This window comes from Vulpes vulpes, unplaced genomic scaffold (assembly GCF_048418805.1).
Source record: "Vulpes vulpes isolate BD-2025 unplaced genomic scaffold, VulVul3 u000000671, whole genome shotgun sequence".
Classification (NCBI taxonomy): domain Eukaryota; kingdom Metazoa; phylum Chordata; class Mammalia; order Carnivora; family Canidae; genus Vulpes; species Vulpes vulpes.
In genome coordinates, this window is record NW_027325801.1 from 123,059 (window position 1) to 142,543 (window position 19,485).

At 65.3% G+C, this 19,485-nt stretch overlaps 2 protein-coding genes across 7 annotated transcripts; both read right to left on the reverse strand.

Moving 5' to 3' along the window:
* Nucleotides 1–1,554: 1,554 nt before the first annotated feature.
* Nucleotides 1,555–5,112, reverse strand: NAPRT (nicotinate phosphoribosyltransferase). 3 transcript variants are annotated; one of them, XR_011999257.1, is made up of 13 exons: nucleotides 4,832–5,112; nucleotides 4,478–4,605; nucleotides 4,307–4,389; nucleotides 4,003–4,133; nucleotides 3,794–3,909; nucleotides 3,393–3,589; nucleotides 3,172–3,312; nucleotides 2,771–2,855; nucleotides 2,583–2,663; nucleotides 2,394–2,496; nucleotides 2,164–2,292; nucleotides 1,957–2,064; nucleotides 1,555–1,876 (listed from the first exon to the last, which is right to left on the reverse strand). XR_011999257.1 is itself a non-coding variant. In XM_025987543.2 (13 exons), exons 1-13 carry the CDS (start codon nucleotides 5,055–5,057, stop codon nucleotides 1,814–1,816), a joined length of 1,578 nt encoding a protein of 525 aa, XP_025843328.2. In that variant the 5' UTR covers nucleotides 5,058–5,112; the 3' UTR covers nucleotides 1,555–1,813. The 3 variants fall into 3 exon arrangements, 2 of the variants coding, with proteins under 2 accessions (XP_025843328.2, XP_025843327.2); XM_025987543.2 differs by having other exon boundaries at nucleotides 2,164–2,318; nucleotides 4,517–4,605; XM_025987542.2 differs by having other exon boundaries at nucleotides 2,164–2,318; nucleotides 4,832–5,111.
* Nucleotides 5,113–6,353: 1,241 nt separating this feature from the next.
* Nucleotides 6,354–19,433, reverse strand: EEF1D (eukaryotic translation elongation factor 1 delta). Of its 4 annotated transcripts, none has more exons than XM_072745747.1 (9): nucleotides 16,046–16,060; nucleotides 12,317–13,380; nucleotides 10,752–10,872; nucleotides 10,309–10,380; nucleotides 7,456–7,555; nucleotides 7,271–7,371; nucleotides 6,929–7,147; nucleotides 6,551–6,745; nucleotides 6,354–6,450 (listed from the first exon to the last, which is right to left on the reverse strand). In XM_072745747.1, the coding sequence occupies exons 2-9, from the start codon at nucleotides 13,378–13,380 to the stop codon at nucleotides 6,412–6,414; spliced, it is 1,911 nt and encodes a 636-aa protein (XP_072601848.1). In that variant the 5' UTR covers nucleotides 16,046–16,060; the 3' UTR covers nucleotides 6,354–6,411. The 4 variants fall into 4 exon arrangements, with proteins under 4 accessions (XP_072601848.1, XP_072601847.1, XP_072601850.1 ...); XM_072745746.1 differs by having other exon boundaries at nucleotides 10,752–10,875; XM_072745749.1 differs by lacking the exons at nucleotides 12,317–13,380; nucleotides 16,046–16,060 and adding an exon at nucleotides 19,281–19,433 and having other exon boundaries at nucleotides 10,752–10,875.
* Nucleotides 19,434–19,485: the final 52 nt, after the last annotated feature.

The window sequence follows — 19,485 nt, forward strand, 5'->3', positions numbered from 1 at the left end:
GCCCGGGCCTGACCTAGAAGCTGGCCCTGGGCAGGTAGGACCGGTGACAGGCGTGGTGGCGCATGCGTGCGAGCGTTGTGTGTGGGGGTTGGGGCATTTCACAGACACCCCCGGGTGTAGGCATCAGTGGCTTGTGAAGGGCCCTCCCGCCCTCGCAGTGAGTAGCCAGCCTGGAGCTCGAGTGTGTGGGCTCTGGCTGTGCCCGCCAGGGCCCTGTGGAAGGGATGGGATCCCTGGGATGGTGGACCTGCACCCCGACATCCATCCCCCTGGGTGGGGAGACCCCAGGCAGGTGTGGACAGCCCTCAGCAGGCCCCGGCAGGGTCCGGAAGTCCGGGCCCGCCCTGAGCTAAGGCCTTGCCTGGTTCAGCCCTAGAGGAGCCGGCGGGGCCTGGAGCTGGGCTGTCCCCACCGCATTCTGACCTAGCCAGGTGTCCTGGGGCTGAGGGGGGTGGAGAGAGCTGTCCCCGCCTCTGAGCTCAGGCAGGGCAGGGGTGGAGCAGGGGGGAGAGGAGTGTGCCTGTGGCCACTCGGGCGCCCTTGCTGGGACTGCTGTTGTTGGGGTGGGCCTTCTGCATCCTGGTCAGTGGTCAGGGCCCCTGGGCCTCGTGCAGAGGACGTGGTGACCTGTGGGTCTCTAGGGCCTGGTGAATCCTGTACCCCTCTGAGCCTCATGCCCCCCAGGGCTGGCCTGATCAGGCCTCTGTCCCAGATCCTGGCACGCTCCCCCGGTGACAAGGGGCACTGCCCAACCTAACCCAGCCTTGGGACCCAGAAGAGCCAGTCTGGTCAGATACCTGAAGAGGCGGAAGTGTTGTAGGAAGGGCCCCAGGAAGCCAGCACCTCTCCACACCCTTGCCCTGTCTGCCTTTGCCGCCCTTGTGCCGCCTGCATCCGAGAACCCCTGCCCCCCCTGTGGCCCACAGCACGAGAACATCTCCCCCAAGTGGTTCTCTGGAAGCTGAGTCGCTCCCTGTGCAGAGGCAGGCCCAGCACAGCTCATCTCCTCCCTGGCTCCCCTCCTTTTGGGAGGCTGCTGGGTCAGGAGCTGGCTCCCTCTAAGGTCCAGGCCTGGTGACCCCATGACAGATGCCAAGCCAGTAGGGTGGAGCCCATGAGCGCAGTGTCCCCGTGGCAGTCCGGCAGGGTTGGCAGCAGCAGTGGCCAGGGACACCTGGGCTGCTCTTTGGCTCAGGAGGCTTGAAGTGCCCATGGTTGGTGTGCAGTCTGCGGCCATGCCCGGATGCAGGAAGTCCCCCAGGCCCTCTTTCTGGTACCTCATCCCCACCCCATGGCTCCCCGCCCCCAGGCTCCTGCAACAACTCCCCCAAATCCTAGATAGGCACTAGAAGCCCCCGTCTCTCCACAGCCCTGGGCTCTCCAGCCTCTGATTTGCCCCTCGAGTCCAGCTCCATGAGTCTCAGGCACTCCCAGCCTTGGCCTCCCCTGGGAGCTGGACCCACACTCCAATCCCAGACTCCAGCCCACCCCTGGGGGCCCCAGGGGGTCTAGGGAGCGGCGGGCTGGGTGAAAAAAATGACACAGGACAAGTTGTGCAGGACAGCGAGTGACGTGTTGACTTCAGGCAAACCCCAGCTTTTTTTTTTTTTTTTTTTAAGATTTTCTTTTTTAAAAGATTTTATTTATTCATGAGAGAGAGAGACAGGCAGAGGGAGAAGCAGGCTCCAGGCAGGGAGCCCGATGTGGAACTCGATCCTGGGACTCCAGGATCAGGCCCTGGGCCGAAGGCAGCGCTAAACTACCGAGCCCCCCGGGCTGCCCCCCGCCCCCCCCCCCCCCCCCCGTATGGTTCTCACGAGGATCCTCCCGCACCCAGTCTGTCCACCAGGGCCCGGAGCTTATCAGACAACGCAACCTGTGGGAAGAAGAGAGGCTGACGGGAGCCGTCGGGACAAAGGGTCCCAGGGCCAGCTGAGGATGTGGCCATGCACCAACCTGGTAGAGCGCGGGCCGCTCCAGCCGCTTGTGCTCAGGGCTCAGACGGCTCAGGGACAGCTGGGCGAAGGCTCTAGATTCGGCCAGAGATGGGAGCGGCTCGCACAGCTGGGGGGAAGACAGAAAGAAGGGGCTGGGTCAGGGGCCAGAGCCAGGGCTCAACTCTGGCTGAAGGTGCAGACTACGGGAGGAGCTGGAGGCGCCCACCTGTCCCTGCTGGACCCAGAGCCTCAGCAGGGGCTCCACGCCGGCAGGCCTCACGGTACAGGCTTCCCGGGCCCCGTGAGGCCAGACCCGCAGCTCCTGGCCAGCCTGGGGTGGTGGCTCCTCTGCCAGCTGCAGCACATCCAACAGCAGGGACCCTGTGTGTGCGTCAAGAATGAAGGGGGGGGGGGCAGGGACTTGAGAAGGGCCTCGGAGGGCTGGGAGGGGCTCACCTTCAGGGCCCAGGAGCCGGAAGGCAGCCTTGCTCCCAGGCAGCGTCTGTTTCTCGGGGTCCTCAGTCAGCTTCATTCGTGGTTGGCCTCCCACAGACACCAGCTGCAGAAACATGTGCTGGGATCGTTGGGCTCCTCCCCAACCCAAGATCCCTCTGGTCTGCTCCACCGGGTCCCCCGATCCGCTACCTTATAGACGCAGCCCAGGGAAGGCTGGCGGGGACACGTGACCACATTGGTGCCAATGCCTATGACGTTCACCTCACTGCCCTGGAGGAGAAGGGGGTGGCACTGGCCTTCTTAACATCTGCAGGCCCAGAGCCCTCCTAGCCACCCTCTGGCTTGCCCGCACCCTGCCCCGCCCCGCCCCACCTCACCTCCTGGGCCAGTCGGGCCAGCTCCTTCTCATCAATGTTGTTGCTGACAGCGATGGAGATGGATTCCAGCCAGGGCATCTGGAACCTGTGATGGGGGTAACCCCTCCAATGTTCCCCGATGTACCTGGTCACATGCACCCCCCAGTGATGCCCCCCCCCGCCAGGCCACCAACACCAGCCGAGGGTCTGTCTTCAGCCGCGCAGGCTTTGGCCTTTTGCTTCAGCCCCTGGGTGAACCCACCCAATTTGCCCACCAAGGGTCCAGTGTCTCCACTGAGGTAGCAACTGGATCAGAGCTCCTCAGTTTGGGAGGGGCAAACTGCTTCCTCCCTCTGCCCCATCCCAACATTCCTGCCCCCGGTTGGGATCTCTCTGCAGGCATAACTGTCCGGGGGACTCACCGGGCCGAGACGGTCCTGAAGACCCCGCGGATCTCCTGGGCCTGCTGAAGCAAGTCACCGCTGTCCAATCGTATGCCTACTGCGCGGTAGCCCAGCTCCCCCAGGGCCAGGGCTACTGCCAGGAAGTTAGGAAGACCACTCCTGCGGGCGGGTACAAGAAGGGTGCGTGAGGGGCTGTGGCTGCTCTGCAGAGCCCACCCAGGGGAGCACCTGGGCCTCACCTTTGCACGCTGTAGGTGTCCAGCAGGCCCTGGAAGGCCTGGGGAAAAGCCAGGGCATAGGCCACAAAGGCTGCCCGCTCTCCCCGGTGGGGCTCCTGCACCCCCAGCCCCAGATGGGCACACACGCGATCCAGCCATGCCTCCACACGAGTAGTCAGGTCCACCCTAGGTCCTGGACTGGCGGCTGGAGCCAACATCTATGGAGAGGGCTCAGTGAAGGCTGGGCAGTCCCTCGTGCAGGGGAAGGTCTGATTGGGGGCAGTGCCACCACCGGGGCTACCTGCCGGGGTGGCTCAGGTGGGCCACGCATGGCCTAAGTGGCAGCTGGACCACCCTCCCCTGAGCAAGGACTGGCTTTGGGGTCTGCTGTCTGGAGTGCAGCAGGGATGAGAGGTACTGACCGGGTCTGGGGGCACCTCAGTGCCCGAAAAGGAGGTGACGAAAGAGTGGGCCAGGGTTCCCGCCAGGGGCACACCCCGCAGCTGTCCTGCAAGCACATTGCTGCTGCCATCGAAACCTGGGCGGGGGGTCAGGCATGGGGTCAGGCGGGGCTGGAGGGCTTCGGGCAGGTCTTCTTCCCCCCGCCCCGCCTTCCTCCTCCAGCTCTCACCGCCCAGGTAGCTGTAGGTGGAGGCCGTGAGACCCCCATCGGGGCCCTGGGCTCGCCGCAGCCCCATCTCCAACAGCCGCTTCTCGGGGCCCGCGATCAGGCGAAGGCGCGCAGCGTTGGTGGCGATGAGGCTGTGGGGGCAAGGAGCCGGCCGCGCGGGGGTCGGGAGGTCACCGTGGGGGGCCCCTCTCCCGGGCCCAGGCCCCGCCCCCGCAGCCCCGCCCCCCCGCAGCCCCGCCCCCCCGCAGCCCCGCCCCCCCGCAGCCCCGCCCCCCCCCCCCCCCCGCTCCTCCGGGGACCCCACCTGGCGTAGCTGACCAGGCAGAGGAGGGGCGTCTCCAGCAGCTGCACCACCAGGAGCGGCCCCGACACCTGCAACAACGGCACCTGCGGGGGCGGGGGCGGGCGGAGGGGTGTCGGCTGGGCGATGCCGGGCGGGCCCGCGCCCTGTGCGCCCCGCTCACCCCACACTCACGCTGGGGAAGGCGAGGGAGCCCTCGGGCAGGGCCCGCACCGTCACATCCGAGCAGTCGAGGGCGCGAAGGTGCTCGAAGAACGCGGGGTCCGTGTCGGGGGGCAGCACCGAGGCCAGAAACTGCACGTCTGGGGGGACAGAGGCCCTCACCGCTGGAGCCAGCGCAGGACGCGTCGGGGCCGGAGCCGGAGGCCTCGGGCTCACGGGAGGCTCGGCCCGGCTGGGCGGGCGGCGGGGGGCCGGGGCGGGCGGGGGGGGGGCTCATCTAGGGGGCGGGGGGCGGCTCATCTAGGGGGCCGGGGCGGGGGGCGGCTCATCTAGGGGGCGGCGGGGCGGGGGCCGGGGCCGGGCTACCTGCGTCCCGAAGGCGGAAGGCGCGCAGGAAGCGCACGCAGTCGCGGAGCCCGGCCGCCAGGGCGAAGGCGCCGCCGAACGGGCAGCCGCGGAAGAAGAGCTCGAACTCGGCCTGCTCCCGCGCCCGGCCCGCGCGCCAGTAGCCCAGCGCCATGGTGGCCTGGTACAGGTCGGTGAGCAGCGGCCGGGCCGCCGCGCGCGCCTCGGGGTCCTGCTCCGCCGCCATCGCGACCCCGCCCGGGACTCGAACCCGCGCCCCGCCCCCCGGACTCCGACCCCCGCCCGCGGCCTCTGACCCCCGCTCCGCCTCCGGGCTCCGGCCCCGCCCCGCGGCCTCTGACCCCGCCCCGCCCCCGGGCTCCGACGCGCTCCGGCCCCGCCCCGCGGCCTCTGACCGCCCCGCCCCCGGGCTCCGACCCCGCCCCGCCCCGCGGGCCCCGCCCCCCGGACTCCGACGCGCCCCGCCCCCCGCAGGGCCGGGTCCGCTCGCGGCTCCGCCCCCCTCCAGCCGGGACAGGGCCCGGGCGCTGCAGGGCGGGTGGGGAGGGGCAGGCCCGGGGAGGGGCCGCGAACCTGCCCCAGGTGGGCATCTAGGTGGCGCCACACTATGTACAGCTCAGGGTGTGTGCTGACGAAGGGCAAGGGGGCGCTTGTCCACCCTCCGCGGGCGCCCAGACTCTTGCACCCCCCAGGAACGCTGTAGTGGTGGGCAGGGCCCCGACGGGGGTGGGGACAGCAGTCCATGCCCCTGTGGCTCGGGTCCCTGGAGGACACCAGCTCTGACCAGAACCACAGTCCGCAGCCCTTCCCCAGCTCGCAAGTGGCCGTCTCACCAGCCAGGTCGGCCAGTAGCCCAGGGGAGGAGCTGCTAGGGACCTTAGTAGTGGCAGGGCCGTGGGTGCGCCCCCACGGGACTCCACACCACCCGTCCAGGTCCAGGGACCGAGGGTCACAGCACAGGCCGGGGATGTGAAGGCTGCTCAGCTAAGGCAGGAGCCCCGCCCCACAGGTGGGAGGTCAGCAGGGCTCTGCACAGGTCAGCCTGGGGAACCCCCGGGGGACCGTGACTAGCCACAGCAGCAGGGCCAGGACAGCCACTGGAACCTTTGTTCCCTGGACAGCTTCAGGCTGACACCTTTGCTCCCATGGGGGCAGCTCAGCAGGGAATGGAACCCAGAGAGGGGCCCTAGCCCTACGGAGGACGAAGGCACGCTCTGGTTCTGGCTTCAACAGCTTGAACTGGACGTGACCGTTGTAACGGGGGTGGGGGTAGGGTGAAGTCAGGCTGGCAGCCAACAGACAGAGAAGGGAGTGAGGTCATCCAGTCAACCAAACACCGTGGAGAGACCGGGAGAGAGGAGGGGGCACAGCCCCTGGGATCCCTGCTGTACGGGGGGCAGGACAGGCAGGGGTCCAGATTGGACACGGATGGGGTGTAGGCCAAGTCGGAGGCCTGGAGTGTGGCACAACGGCCCCGACGGTGCCCGCCCCCTGGGCCCACACCAGGACAGGACTCAGAGTGTGCAATCTCAGTCTTTAATGGCTGCGGGGCCTCGCACACCCAGGCCCGGTGCTGGGGCTCAGATCTTGTTGAAAGCAGCAATGTCCACACTCTGCACCTGAAGAGGAGGGAGGCCAGCGGTCACGTGGGGCCCCATTTCCCGAACACCCACCCGCTCTGGCCACCTGCCAGGCCAGGGGTTTCCTTGAGACACTTACGTGCTCCTCGAACTTGGTGATCTCCTCCTCCAGCAGGTCTGTCCCCACCTTGTCGTCCTCCACCACGCACTGGATCTGCAGCTTGCGGATGCCATAGCCCACCGGCACCAGCTTGGAGCCCCCCCAGGTCAGCCCGTCTAACTGGATGGAGCGCACGCAGGCCTCCAGCTGGGCCATGTCTGTCTCATCGTCCCACTGGCAAGTAAAGGGGTGGAGGCTGTGTCAGGAGCCTGCAGACACCAGCGAGTGTCCCCTGCTTCACCCAGAGCACTACGGAGCAAGCAGCCCCTCCAGGGCCCCAAGCACAGTCTGGGCCAGCAGCGCGCGGCCCACTGGGACAGGGGGCAGGGCGGGCGGGGGCAGAGGCACACCACTCACAGGCTTGACGTCCAGGAGGATGGAGGACTTGGCCACCAGCGCTGGCTTCTTGGCCTTCTTCTCAGCATACTGCCGCAGCCGCTCCTCCCGCAGCCGTGCCGCCTCCTTGTCCTCCTCCTCATCGCTGCCAAACAGGTCGATGGCATCGTCTTCATCGTCCTCTGCAGCAGTGGCCGCCTTCCTGGGAGGGGGCTCCGCTTGGCGCATGGGGGACACGTGCTGCCATGGGGAGAGAGGCTGAGGCCTGTGCCACCGGGGCCCCAGGTACGCATCCCAGCTGGGGGCCTTGAGGATGCCAGCCCCCAGGGCAGCCGAGGGCCCCTGGCCTGCGAGGGTACTCACCTGGGTCTGAGGGGCCGCAGCCCGGTGGGTGGGTGAGCTCTTCTCCAGCACGCTTAGCCGGGCCTCCAGCTCGGAAACCGCCTGCTGCAGATCCTGCACGACTGCAGGAGCAGAGGGGATGCTGGTCAGAGGGCAGAGGGGCCAGGGGAGGGGGGCCATCCCACCTGTTAGGCCCAGGGACTCACCACCTCGCAAGCTCTGATTTTCCACTTCCAGGCTGGCGATCCGGATGGCGAGCTCACTGTGATCCCCGCTGGGCCCGCCGGAGGCCCCAGGGCCTGAGCTCTGTAAGGCAGGGTGAAGGTGAAGACGAGGCACCCAGTCTGCTCCCAGGGTCCCCCCCACTCACGGCCACAGACAGCACACAGCCCTGGGGCAGCCTCAGCCACCATTGGGCCAGGCAGCCCGACTCGGAACTGGACACAGGACAGAAGAGCAGCTGAGGGGCCAGTGAGGACAGGACAAACGAACCTTCCCGTGCAGGGGACGGCCACTCCATAGCACCTTGCCTCCCCCAGGCCAGGCACCTACCTGCCAGCCTCCCTCTGGTTCCCCACCCCCCCAAACTGGGAGCACATCATGTGACTCAAGCCGTGCTCCCCAGGGAGCCCTTCGGCCCGGCACCACAGTCCAAGCCCGAGTTACACCCCGGGGCCCACACGCACACCCCAATGGCATGGCTTGGGAGGACGGAGTGGACCTGGTCCTTTCCCGAGGGCTGTTGTCATTCCCCCAGCCCCATGTCCAATTATGACAAAGACCCTGGGCCTAGGGCCCACTGCCACCAGCAACAGAGCAAGCCCCAAGGCCCCCTGTGCTCTACGTACCCCCAAGTCATAGACAAGGTGAAGGCCCAGAAAAGAGGCTGATGGGCGTGCCCACCCCTGCCAGGGGATGGGTGAGCAATGCCAGGCACACGCTAACCTGTGATCCCCAGCTCCCTACCTGGCTCCTAGCAGAGCCGGCCAAAGGTGCACAGGGCACCGTGTGGCTGGGGCAGGAGCATGGGCACCAGGGTGGGCTCTGCTCACAGCACTCCCCTCCTTTCAGCGAAACCCCTTGCCCCAATGGGAAGCTGGGCTGGATTCCCTCAAATCTTGGCTGCCACCACCTGGCTTGTGGCCTCCTCTCCAGCCTGTTTCCCCAGCACTCAGCTCCCAATGCCATCCTCACTAGAGTTTTCCAAGTTTCCATCACACAGGGAGCCTCCTGTTCCCCTGAGGCCCTGGCAGTAGGCTGGTGTCTCAAGCTTTTGCCCTGGTGACCATGGAATGGGGACTGCCTGCTGACAGGTCCCAAGGGTGCCCCAGGAAGTGGTGGGCAGAGACCAGGGTGCTGGCAGCCTGCATGCCACCAGGCCCCCTACTGAAGTCTATGGCCTGGGACGACCTCACTCACCCCGACCCTGACCCAGGCGGCCCTAGGCTACCCCGTCTAGTCTGAGCCTACAACAGCAGGCCACAGCGTAGCGCCACATCCAGGGTTTCCCCATCCCCACCTCCAACCTTGCCCCTGACACCATCCACTATTCCCAGAGTCTGCTGAGCTCTATCCAAGCCTGGGGCTGGTCTAGCAACGTCCTTCCTAGGCCATTAGCCGTCGAATGATACTGCTGTCAGCTTCACGCTGCTTTCTCAGGAGAGGTGCCTGTCTGCAGACTGGGTCCTTACAGTGGTAATCCAGTCATAATGAGGTCATTAGGGTGGCCCTAACTCTGGTGTCCTTATAAAAGGAAATAGACACATGGAGGGAATACGATGTGAAGACACAAAACAAGGGACATCCTCATGCCTAGGAAAGGACTCGGAACTTGCCCACACCTCGGCCTGGGACTTCCAGCTTACAGACAAAGTGCACTAAGGCCTTGGTCTGCGGTGCTTTGTTACAGCGACCCCAGTAAACCAGCCCCCAGGCCTAGCAGGACGCCCACGTGCTTTCCTCAAGACCAGGACCCAGCAGTCAACCGCAAACAAGGCCAGAGCAAGAGTTCCTGTAGCCCAAGAACCCCCATGGCTGCTGAATTCAGAGCTGCTTAGCACCCTGGCCCTGGCCTTCTGGGGGCCAGGATCCCACACACCTGGCCTGGGTTCAAGGCAACAGCCCCTGGAGTTTGTGGAGAGCTGTCCAGCCTACGGCCCAGGAGCCAGTACATCCAAACCGGCGGTGCCAGGCAGAGGCTCCCAAACTTGCCCATGCACTAATCCCCAAAGCCTATAAAAAGATGACCTCAGCTGACAAAAGGGACTTTGCATATAGGACGGAGCAGAGGCTCTGGAGATAAAGAAATTATCCAGGGTTATGTGGGCAGGCCCCAGGTCACTGTCAGGCCCCACGTCCGTGAGAGGCAGAAGAGAAACGCTGGAGTCGTGACGCAGCTGGCTGGAAGCCACAGGATGCGGGCAGCTTCTCAGTCGGAAAAGGCAACAAAAAGAGAGTCCTTCCTCAAGTCTGCCGGAGGAATACGACGCTGATGATGCTCGGCCTCCAAGGACAGCACAGCACGTGCCCAGAGGGAGAACGCGGCCCTGACTCCACTGGCCAGGAAGGCAGGGCTGCAGGTCTGTCTCCTCCTGGGGACACAGCTGCTCAGCCAGACTGGGGACAGAGCTGGACACGGCCCTGCCCTCCTCTCTGGATCCCATCTGGGACCTGGAGGCTGAACCGGGCCTCTAATCTACCGCTTGGACTCCACAAGCCCTGTGAACTCCTCTCTCTGGGGACGCGGGACCCGGGGAGCAGGGGGAAGGGGAAGCAGACGCCGCTGCTCACACTCCTCTCCAGCAGGGCGCTATGCAAGCGGGAGGCCTGCAGAGGACGATGGTGTTGGCGCAGGGATGGCACCGAGTGGCAGCCAGGGCAAGGGCCGAAGGGAGTCCTGGGCCGGCCAGAGGCAGAGCAGGGAAGGCTCCTGCCCCAGCAGGAACACGGCACCATACACCTCGCCCTAACTCTGCTCCGAAGGGCAGCAGGACTAGGGGGCAAGGTCAGACGTGCTGTGTGGTGGGCAGCACAGCCAGCACGAGCCTGCAGGTACTCACTCCGGCCAGGGATTTCTGGATGTTTTCTCTGGCTCTTGCAATGTCACGGAGGATCACACTGGCGCCATTCTCCTGTAGACAGTGCAGAAAGAACCAGTCTTTCCCCCCACCCCAATTAAAACGATTTTAATGGGGAGGAAAAAAGAAAAAAAAAAAAGAAGAATCCTGATACGGAGAGCAAGCAAGAGCTCTGCATAATGAAAGCTCAGCAGGGTGGCAAGGAGCGCAAGGCGCCAGTCTCGTAGCCGTGACAGCAGGGCCCAAGCGCACCCAGTCTGCAAGCCCAACCCGCTGGTCTGAGACAGTGGGGGGGACTGTCCGTCCCGGGCGGGCACCCGAGCAGATCCGGAACCCTAGCAGCCCTCCAGGGCGGCCACACCTCCACATGCCCCACCCCAGCCAGCGCGGACACAGACACCCAATGATCTGCGTACAGTCCCTACCTGGCGTGAGGAGCCAGCCACAGGCCCGTTCATCTGCTCGTAGAATTTCCTTTCTGCTTCATCGTATTTGAACTTGTCAAACCAGATCTTCTCATGTACTAAGAAGTTTGTGGCCATTTTCCTGCTGGGAAGGAGATGAGACACTAAGACTGTGTGGCTGGAAGGAAAAGGTGCACCCCCGAAGGCGCCAGGCCTGGCCTGCACGAGCGCCCCACCGACGGCCCAGGCACCAGGGGTCTCAGCACGGCTGAACCAAGTCTGTAACACCCTCCACACCATTCCCTGCTCCCACCCCTGTGCTTCTCGGGTCAGCATTCCCAAGGCTTTCCCCAGTGGCTCTCGAGGTGGGGCGAGGAGCTTCTGGGGGTCCCCAGGACTCTCCCTTTCCAACCACACATCTGCACAAGGCTCCATCTATGTCCAACAAACAATTCATACCAACAGACAGCGCAAAAGCATGAGAATTCAGCTGCCGCCCGTTAGCCAAGACACTGAAGAGATTTGAAGAAAACGTGTAAGGCCACTCTGCTCGGTAAATCGTTACGGGAAAACTACTCCTATCAAGTCGCCAACATTAACAAACAACAAATTTATTTTTCAACGAATAAACTACTTCCACCCTTTCTGTTTTAAATGCAAACATGGCAAAAGGAGATCCAAGAGAAGCTCCTTGGGCTCCAGAGACTAGTTAAGTTTGAGAACAGCTGCTCTACACCAGGAGTCACGCTGGGCCTGCCGCCACCGCCCCGCCACTGAGCACAGCCCGTTCCTGGCCGAGGGCGACAGAAATGGACCCGATCTCACCGATTGGCTGTGCCGAGGGCCCCAGGCCATCACTGCACCTCACCCTTGATGGCAAAACGGGGGCTGGGTCCCAGGATTGTCATCCACGCACGCCTGGACCCCCGTCAGGAGTAGCCAGGCCACGATGCAGTTTCGGCTCCGTGCTGCCCGCACACCGACGGGGACACCCCCGCACAAGCCGCCCACCTCGTCCCTCACACCAGTAAGCGTTCAAACCAACAAATCCACCCCCCGCCCAGGAGATGCGGGGCTGCTGGTGGGAACGTGGGGCCAGGGTGGCGCTGCTTCCCCAGGAGCCTGGCCCATCAGACTGCCCACAACCCCCCTTTGCACGTGCAGATCTCTGCCCTGCTGCTGCCCCAGCCCCCTGCAGGTGCCCTTCAGACACAGGGTGCCCTCCTGCCAGCATGGTGTCCCGAGGACACCGCCTCACCTTAGGGGTGGCTGCGGGCAAGGGAGGCAGGAGGACACACCGGCCCCCACGTCCTCCCCACCCGGCCCTGGACAGCCAGAGGGGACCCTGGGGGCCGCCCAGTCGGAAGGCAAAGCCGGCCCCCGGCCCCAAACCTTGGGAGGCTCCTGCCGCGCCGCCCCAGGAAGCCCCTCTGCCCACCCCACTCCTGCAGCCAACTCAGCCGGGTCCAGGGGTGTCGGGAGAGCTGCGCGGGGCAGGGCGGGGAGGAGAGCGCCAGGGCCCCAGCCGGGGGTGGGGTGGGGGGGTGGGGGGCCGGGCCAGGCACCCGCGCGGCAGGTTCTCCTACTTGGGTCTCAGGCCGGACACGGACAGGCCAGACCGGGCACCGGGTCGGTGAGGCAGGGACGCGGCCTCGAGGCGCCAGGCCATGCGGAGGGCCTCGGCAGCGTGGTGGCGGCACTCGGCGCTGTCGTAGGCGGGCTTGCTGAGCCAGGGGGCCTCGGCGTCCTTGTGCAGGAAGTACCAGTAGGGCAGGGCACAGGAGGCGTCCCCGTCCAGCCGCCGCGGCCCGACCCGCCTGCTTCCCACGGCCACGGCCGCGCGGCCCCGCCGGTCTCTGCGGCCCCGCCGGGCGCCCTCGGGCCCGGCCCGCTCCTGCAGCCGCACCTTCCCGGGCGGGTGCCCGTCAAACATGGCCTCGTAGAAGCCCCGCTCGGCCGCGTCGTACTGCGGCTTCTCCAGCCACACCTCCCGCACCAGCGCCTGCAGGCCGCCCAGCGGGGACTGGGTGCTGGCCGGCGGGCTGGGCGCGGGGCCGGCCAGGTCGGGGCCGGCGAGGTCGGGGCCGGCCGCCCGCCTGCCGCTGCCCTCCGCGGCCAAGAGCAGGGCCTGAGACCACTCCACAAACGCCCGCTCGGCCTGGTCGAAGGAAGACTTGTTGACCCAGACGCCCCAGGTCACGTGGTGGCAGGCCACCTGGCTCCCGTGCGTGCAGGGGCCCCGGGGCGCCAGCGCGGCCGCGTCGGCCAGCCTCCGGCGGTAGGAGCTCTCGGCCTGGTCGAAGAGCGGCTTGTCCAGCCACACGCGGTCGGCCGCGAGGCCCACGAGGGCCAGGTCTGCCGCGCCGAGCCAGCCCTTCGGGGAGCGCTTCCTCTTCTTCTGCAGAGGCTTCCTGCCGTCGTGGCTCTTCCCGGGGTCGCTCCTGCTGCTGCTGTCGCGGGCATCGGCCTCCTCGGCGTCCTGGGCCTCCTCCTGCCCGGGCCCGTTCACGGCGGGCACCTCAGCCAGGAGCTGCTGCGTGGCGGCGGCTCGGGGGGCCTCCTGCTCGCAGAAACGCCGCTCGGCTTCCCCATGCTTCTGCTTGTCCTCCCAGACAGTCTCCAGGGCACAGGAGGCTCGCCCGCTCCTCATCTTCCGCGCAGCGTTAAAAAGCAAGCACAAGAAGGCAGTTGCAACACAGCGGGCCGCGGGAGGACGGCGCCCCCACCCCTCCTCAGCCTCCCGGATGGGGGTGCCGTGGGCCCAGGCAGCCAGGGCCCGGAGGCAAGTCCCCGGAAACCCAGCAAACCAAAACACAATTACGTGCATGCGTGTGCGTGAGTGTGTCCTTTTCACCGTAAAACTAATCTTTCCTAAGGCCCCAGCTCTGCAAAGGAGTCTAGAGAACAGTTCCCAAACCCAGCCACAGATGCCTTCTCACAGAACCTCCGGAGGGTCGCCAGAGAAAACACAGGGCACTCTCGGACTTTCATAAGCAGAAAATAATTCTTAAAATAAATATGTTCCATGAAATAAAGACATTTATGCTGAAGGATTGTTCCTCGCTCATCTAAAATTTTAACTGGACGTCCTCTGACTTTGCTACATTTGGCCACCGTGCCCGAGGCACTGGGGCTCCCGCTTTACAGAAACACACTTGGCATCTCTGAGGATGGGCCACCCGCCTTGTGGGGCTGTACACCCGCCACGGGCCACACCACCATCCAAAGCAGCACACGCTTCAAGGGGAGCTGCCAAGGGCCTTAGACGAACGACAGCCTCTGGAGGGCGAGGGGGGGCAGCTGGGAGCAGAGATGGAGAGCCGGTCCCTGCAGGGCCACGGGGGGAAGACACCTGGCAGGACGCTAATGTTTATCTAAAAGACAAGGAGCTTGGGGGATCCCTGGGTGGCTCAGTGGTTTAGTGCCTGCCTTTGGCCCAGGGCGTGATCCTGGAGTCCCGGGATCAAGTCCCATGCTGGGCTCCCGGCCTGGGGCCTGCTTCTCCCTCTTCCTGTGTGTCTCTCTCTCCCTCTCTATCATAAATAAATAAATCTCTAAAAATAAATAAATAAAATAAAAGACAAGGAGCTTGGGATGTGTGCGTGGCTCAGTGGTTGATGGTCTGCCTTCAGCTCAGGGCGTAACCCCGGGGTCCTGGGATCGAGTCCCACATAGGGCTCCCTGCATGGAGCCTGCTTCTCCCTCTGCCTGTGTGGCTCCCATGAATAAATAAAATCTTTAAAAAAATATAATTAAGTTAAAAATAAGCAAGTAAAAGAGAAGGAGCCCAGTGGCTCAGGCATCAAGAACCAGTCTCCCTGGTCAGCTGCAGCCACCTCTGGCCTGGGGGTCATCAGCTCACAGCTGTGTGTACCTACAGCTAAATGAGGCCACCTGAGAATCCGGGTCCCAGACGGTGTGAGGAGCCCTCCCCTCCTTTCAGTGCCGTTTGATGTCAGGGCCCGCCCACAGGATGGTGGGAGGCAGGCTGGGGGCTCTGTGTCCCATCTGCTACAGTGGACAAGCTATTGGCCCAAAGCCTCAGCTTCTGGGCTAGAGGTGCTGTTCCCTCCAGCTGGGAGACCACGGTCATCTGAAGGAGGGGGGACACCGCCACCGCCGCACCTTCTGGCCAGGAGCAGCTCAAGCCCAGGAAGCCCCAGAAGCCAGTGTGCTCTCAGGATGTACCTGGAGGTCGAGCTCACTCAGCTGGCTCTGAGAGGAAGGACTGTAACCCGCACAGATAGGGTTCTCTGATCCCAGAGAAGTGCCGGTGCCGACACACCAACACCCAGGAGCTAACTTGCCAGCTTCCCCTCAGGTCATCCTTGCTGTCCCCCCGCTTCTGTGGGGTCGTGCATGGAGCCTGTGTGAGGACACCCACCTGCTGGGCCCTCATCCCCAGGAGACAAGGTTTCCAGAGGAGGACAGCGAACCTCCCCCACCACCTGTGGCAGGATCGACATCCCTTCCCTAACACCCCAAACAAAACTGAAACCTGATTCTAATTTCCCAGTGGGACACGTCAGCTGTCTAGGCCCCACACCACCGAGGATCGGGGGCAGATTCTCTCGTGTACTGTGAAGGGACATGTTGGAGACCTCTAAGGGCACGGGCCACAGGATAGAAGCCCCAGACCCGGAAACCCCTGGGCTGTGCCCTTGTGCCTTCCTCCCCAGGCCAGCAGCAGTACTTACCAAGGCCAGGCTGACAGCAGAGGCAGTGGTGGGAGGCGGGGGCATGTGCCCAGGAAGCAAGGCATTGTGACATCACCCACTGTCCCCAAAGGGACTGCAGGCCAATTGAGCAGGGCTTGTCGGCCCTTCAAGCCTTTTGGCACCAAGCCCCCGGCAGACCCTCAGCGCAGCCCAGGGCTGGGTTGCTTGGGCCCCTTCAAGGGCTGACCCCCGAGTGGTAAAGCCCTGCCAGACCGCATCGGCCTGTCCTGGTCTCCTGGCATCACACCAGGCTCTGCGGCCACACCTCAGGGAAGGCCAAGCCGCTTCGTAAGACGTCTCAGAACAATGAGGGACGGGGCTTGGGTGAGAGGCTAGCTGGGGTGCAGGCCCATGCTGGCCTGCTCAGGGGGTGCTCCCACCAGAGGCAGACACCGGCTCAGCCCAGGGAAGCACCAAGACACCCCTAAAGGCCGCTGCCCTGCTCCACAGAGCAAAGCCCAACAAATCCAACCCTCTGCGTGGCAGACAAAGAAACAGAGGCCCGACTGCCAGGCCCCTCATGCTGGGACAGCCCGACAGGGGGCTCCCTGGCTGAGGCGAAGGGAACGCCTCGGCCCAGGATGGGCAGGTACTTACTTTCACTTTGGTGTCCTAGGACGGCATGAAGAGAAAGCAGCAAGGTTAGAGGTGGTCAGAAAGGACAGCGCAGGCAGGCTGGGAGGCCTCTGCAGAAGGTGCTTGGGAAGGTGGCGCGGAGGTGCGTGCTGGAGCACACGGGTGATGAGCACCCAACAGACCCACCGCCAAAGGCCACCCACTCAGGGCAGCACCACTCTGCTGACACTTGAAAGGAGCAGCTCCTAGAGCTCTTGTTATCTGGAGCCCAGGCGGGCCCTGGGGAGCACCAGCTGAGCACCCTCCCACCTGTCCCAACCTGGGGAGAGGTCAGCCAGCACCCCAGTGCCCTTGCCGGCCACCTGGAGCTGTCCAGGAGATCCCTACCCTGCCCCACTGTCCTGCTGCCACTAGATCCAGGCTGCTGGACAAGGCACAGACCACCACAACCACTCTACCGGCCTCTGCAACCCCCACCCCCATGTCACTCCAGGCTCAAAGTCACGGTCTTCCCAGTGAACAAAGGGACAGGGCTTGAGCCCGATCACAGGTGGTAAACCAGGCCAGAAACAATGAAATGCCCCTGCCCAGATGCAACAGCCGACTCAAAGAGCCTTCGGGGTCCAGCAGGCAGGACCCCCCAGCCGCTCAGGCCCCAGAGCCCTCCTGTAATAGGAGCTCTGCCCTCCAGGCTGCTGCCCTCCAGGCTGCTGCCCTCCTACGTCTACCCCACGCTGCAGCCAGCACGAGAGCACCAGCATCAAGTCACAGACAGGGACGTCCACGGTCCCCTGGGGTGTGTGGCAGACACAAGGACGCCGGTACCAAAGGGACGCAGCTGCCCCACAGGAGCACACGAAGGGTCCTGGGCAAGCTACCCGCAGACATGGCAGCGAGCCACTCCTGCTGGCGGCAAGGCCAGTGTTGAGGCCAAGAGCACACACAGGGACACGGAGGACCAGGCAGCAGGGGGCTCCCAGCTTCCCCTGCCCTGCCACTGCACCTCCCAGGACACCCGGCAGGGGACCCCCTTCCACGGCCTCCATCTCCCTCATTCTGTTCCATGAAGACAGTTGAACCGAAAACCCACGTCTTCCAGTAGAAAAGCAAGTCTGAGTTTGAGCAGTCCCCTTAGACCCTCGAGGAAGGGGCCTCAGGTGTCCCTGGGCCCTGCTCCTGAGACCAGACGACTGCTGGCATCTACTGGCTTGCTCCCCTGTGCAGCCATGAAGCTGTGCCTCGCACCCCGAAGGCCCAGGGCCCCAGGCACATGTGGACCCTTCCTGCAAGAGGGGGCATGGTCCTGCTGAGCTGCCCAGGGGTCCGGAGGGCCCAAAGTCTGGGACACCCCAGAGAGATCACCTCCCCCCCACCCCCGGGGACTGTGGTGAAGGCAGCCTGCATTGCTTCTGGCCACCAACGGCCGCTCCTCTGCAACCCTCTGAGCCTGGCAGTCTGCATCACCAGCAGTTGGAAGTGCTATGTGCTCCAAAGCTTGTGCAGAGCTCTTAGAGCGGGGGGCGGGGGGCAGCAGCCCCCGAAAGGACACTCGTGGCTGGAGGGCCTTGAAGGAAGGGGAGGGTGTGGCCGGCCGGAGCTGTGCCCAGCCAGGTGCCGGGGCCTCTGAGTCTCTGTGCGCCTGGGTGAATGGGGAAGGTTTCTGGGAAGGGCCGGCCCCTCCCCAGGCTCTGCCCTCCGTACTAGTGCCCCATCCTCTGACACCACCCCACCACAGTCACACACACAAATGTCCACCCAGGGAACATCTCCGCCCACCTTCCATGAGAAGTGGGAACTGGGGGGCCCGCAGACTCTGTTTCCTCTCGGCCCCCAGAGTTGGACCCCGTGCTTCGTAACAGAGCTCTCCGTAGCCGAGGGCCTGAGGCAGCAGTAACACACGCTGGGGCTGTTTGGGTGAATGAGAGTAGCCAGAGGGTGGCTGCCCTGGGAGTGAGGCCGCCTGCCTCTTGCAGGGGGAGCTCCAGCTCCAGTTCGAAATATCAACCTGTCCTGCTGGCAAAAACGGGGCCCCTATGCGGTCACCTTCAGCGGTCACGCTGCAGCTGCCCATGTCACCCCAGGCAGGCACAACAATGTCCCCACCACAGCTGTCCCAGCCGCCAGAGCCCGGGTCTAACCTAACCAGCCTGGCCCCTGGGCCCCTTCCCTCAGGGCGACCCCAGTACTGCACACGCTCCCTCAACCCTCCTACGCACACTGGACTCTCTGAGCATCTCCAGGCCCTACACAGAGCCGGACGGCTGGCGTGGGGAAGGGAAGGCCCTGGTCAGTGAGGGAAGGGCTGGGGACCACCCTCTACTCCGCGTGGACAAAAAGTTGCCACCCACTTCGAGCACATGTGATCCTAAAGCGTCAGCCCAGGGCCAGGGATCAACACATACTCTTGCCTGTAATTTTCCGCCTGCGGCCCCTGAAACACACCCCTGCGCAACACGCCACGGACAATTTTTTGGTTAATCTTAAAAAAAAAAAAAGAAAGAAAGAAAAGAAAAAAGGCCTTGGAGAAAGCTGTTTTCACCAAAGCACGGGTCAGCACATTTGCGGACCTGCGCTGACCCCGGGCAGCCTGACCCCGCACCAGGATCCTGCAGACGGCAGCTGTCGGGCCATCAAGGGCTCTCCCCGGCACTGGCAGGGGCCCAGCTGGAGGGCGGCCCGAGGAGGTGGCAGGTTCCTGCGCCCGTCCCTGCGCAGGGCGACGCCCTCTCGGGGTGCCCCGGGCCGCCCCCGCGGGAGCCCCCTCGCGCGTCCTTCCCCGCCTCCCCCGGGGGACGTGCTCGCCCTCGGGCCAGGCCTCCCCGATCTCGCCCACGGTCTCTCCCGCCGCAGGGGCCCTTCACGCCGGGGTCCCCGACGCCCAGCGCCCCGTACAGCCCCCGCGGCTCCGGGAGCCCTTCCACGTCGCGCGGAGGCACCGCGCACACCCCTCAGACCGGCCTCCCGGCGCCGTCGGCCCCGCACTGCCCTCGCCGGGACCCGCGCGCTCGCAGCCCCGCGCCCCCCTGGCTCACCCCACGAGCCGTCGGGGCTGCCCCAGGTCGGGCCGGCGCGCGCAGGACACCGGGAGGGCCGCGGGCCCCGACCGACGCGGCCGCCCTCCCGCCCGGGCTGCGGCGGGGTCCGGCCGGCCACGTGGCCCGCGCGCCCCGCCCCTGCGCGCCCCCCGCCCCCTCCCCCGGCCCCGGGGGCCTCGGCGGCGCGCGCAGCTGCTCGCGGCGCGGGGCGCTGTACTCACGCCTGCCAAGGACGCGGCGACCAAGGAGGCAGGCTCGCGGCGCGGGTCGGCTGGGGAAAGGGAGCGCCGGCCGCGCCGCGCACGGGAAATGAAGCGGCGGGACGTACCACCGCCGCCGGCCGCGCGCGCAGGGGAGGCGGCGCCCGCTCCCCGTCCACCTGGCCGCCGCAGCCCCCCGCGCCCCGCCCTGCCCGCGGCCGCCAGC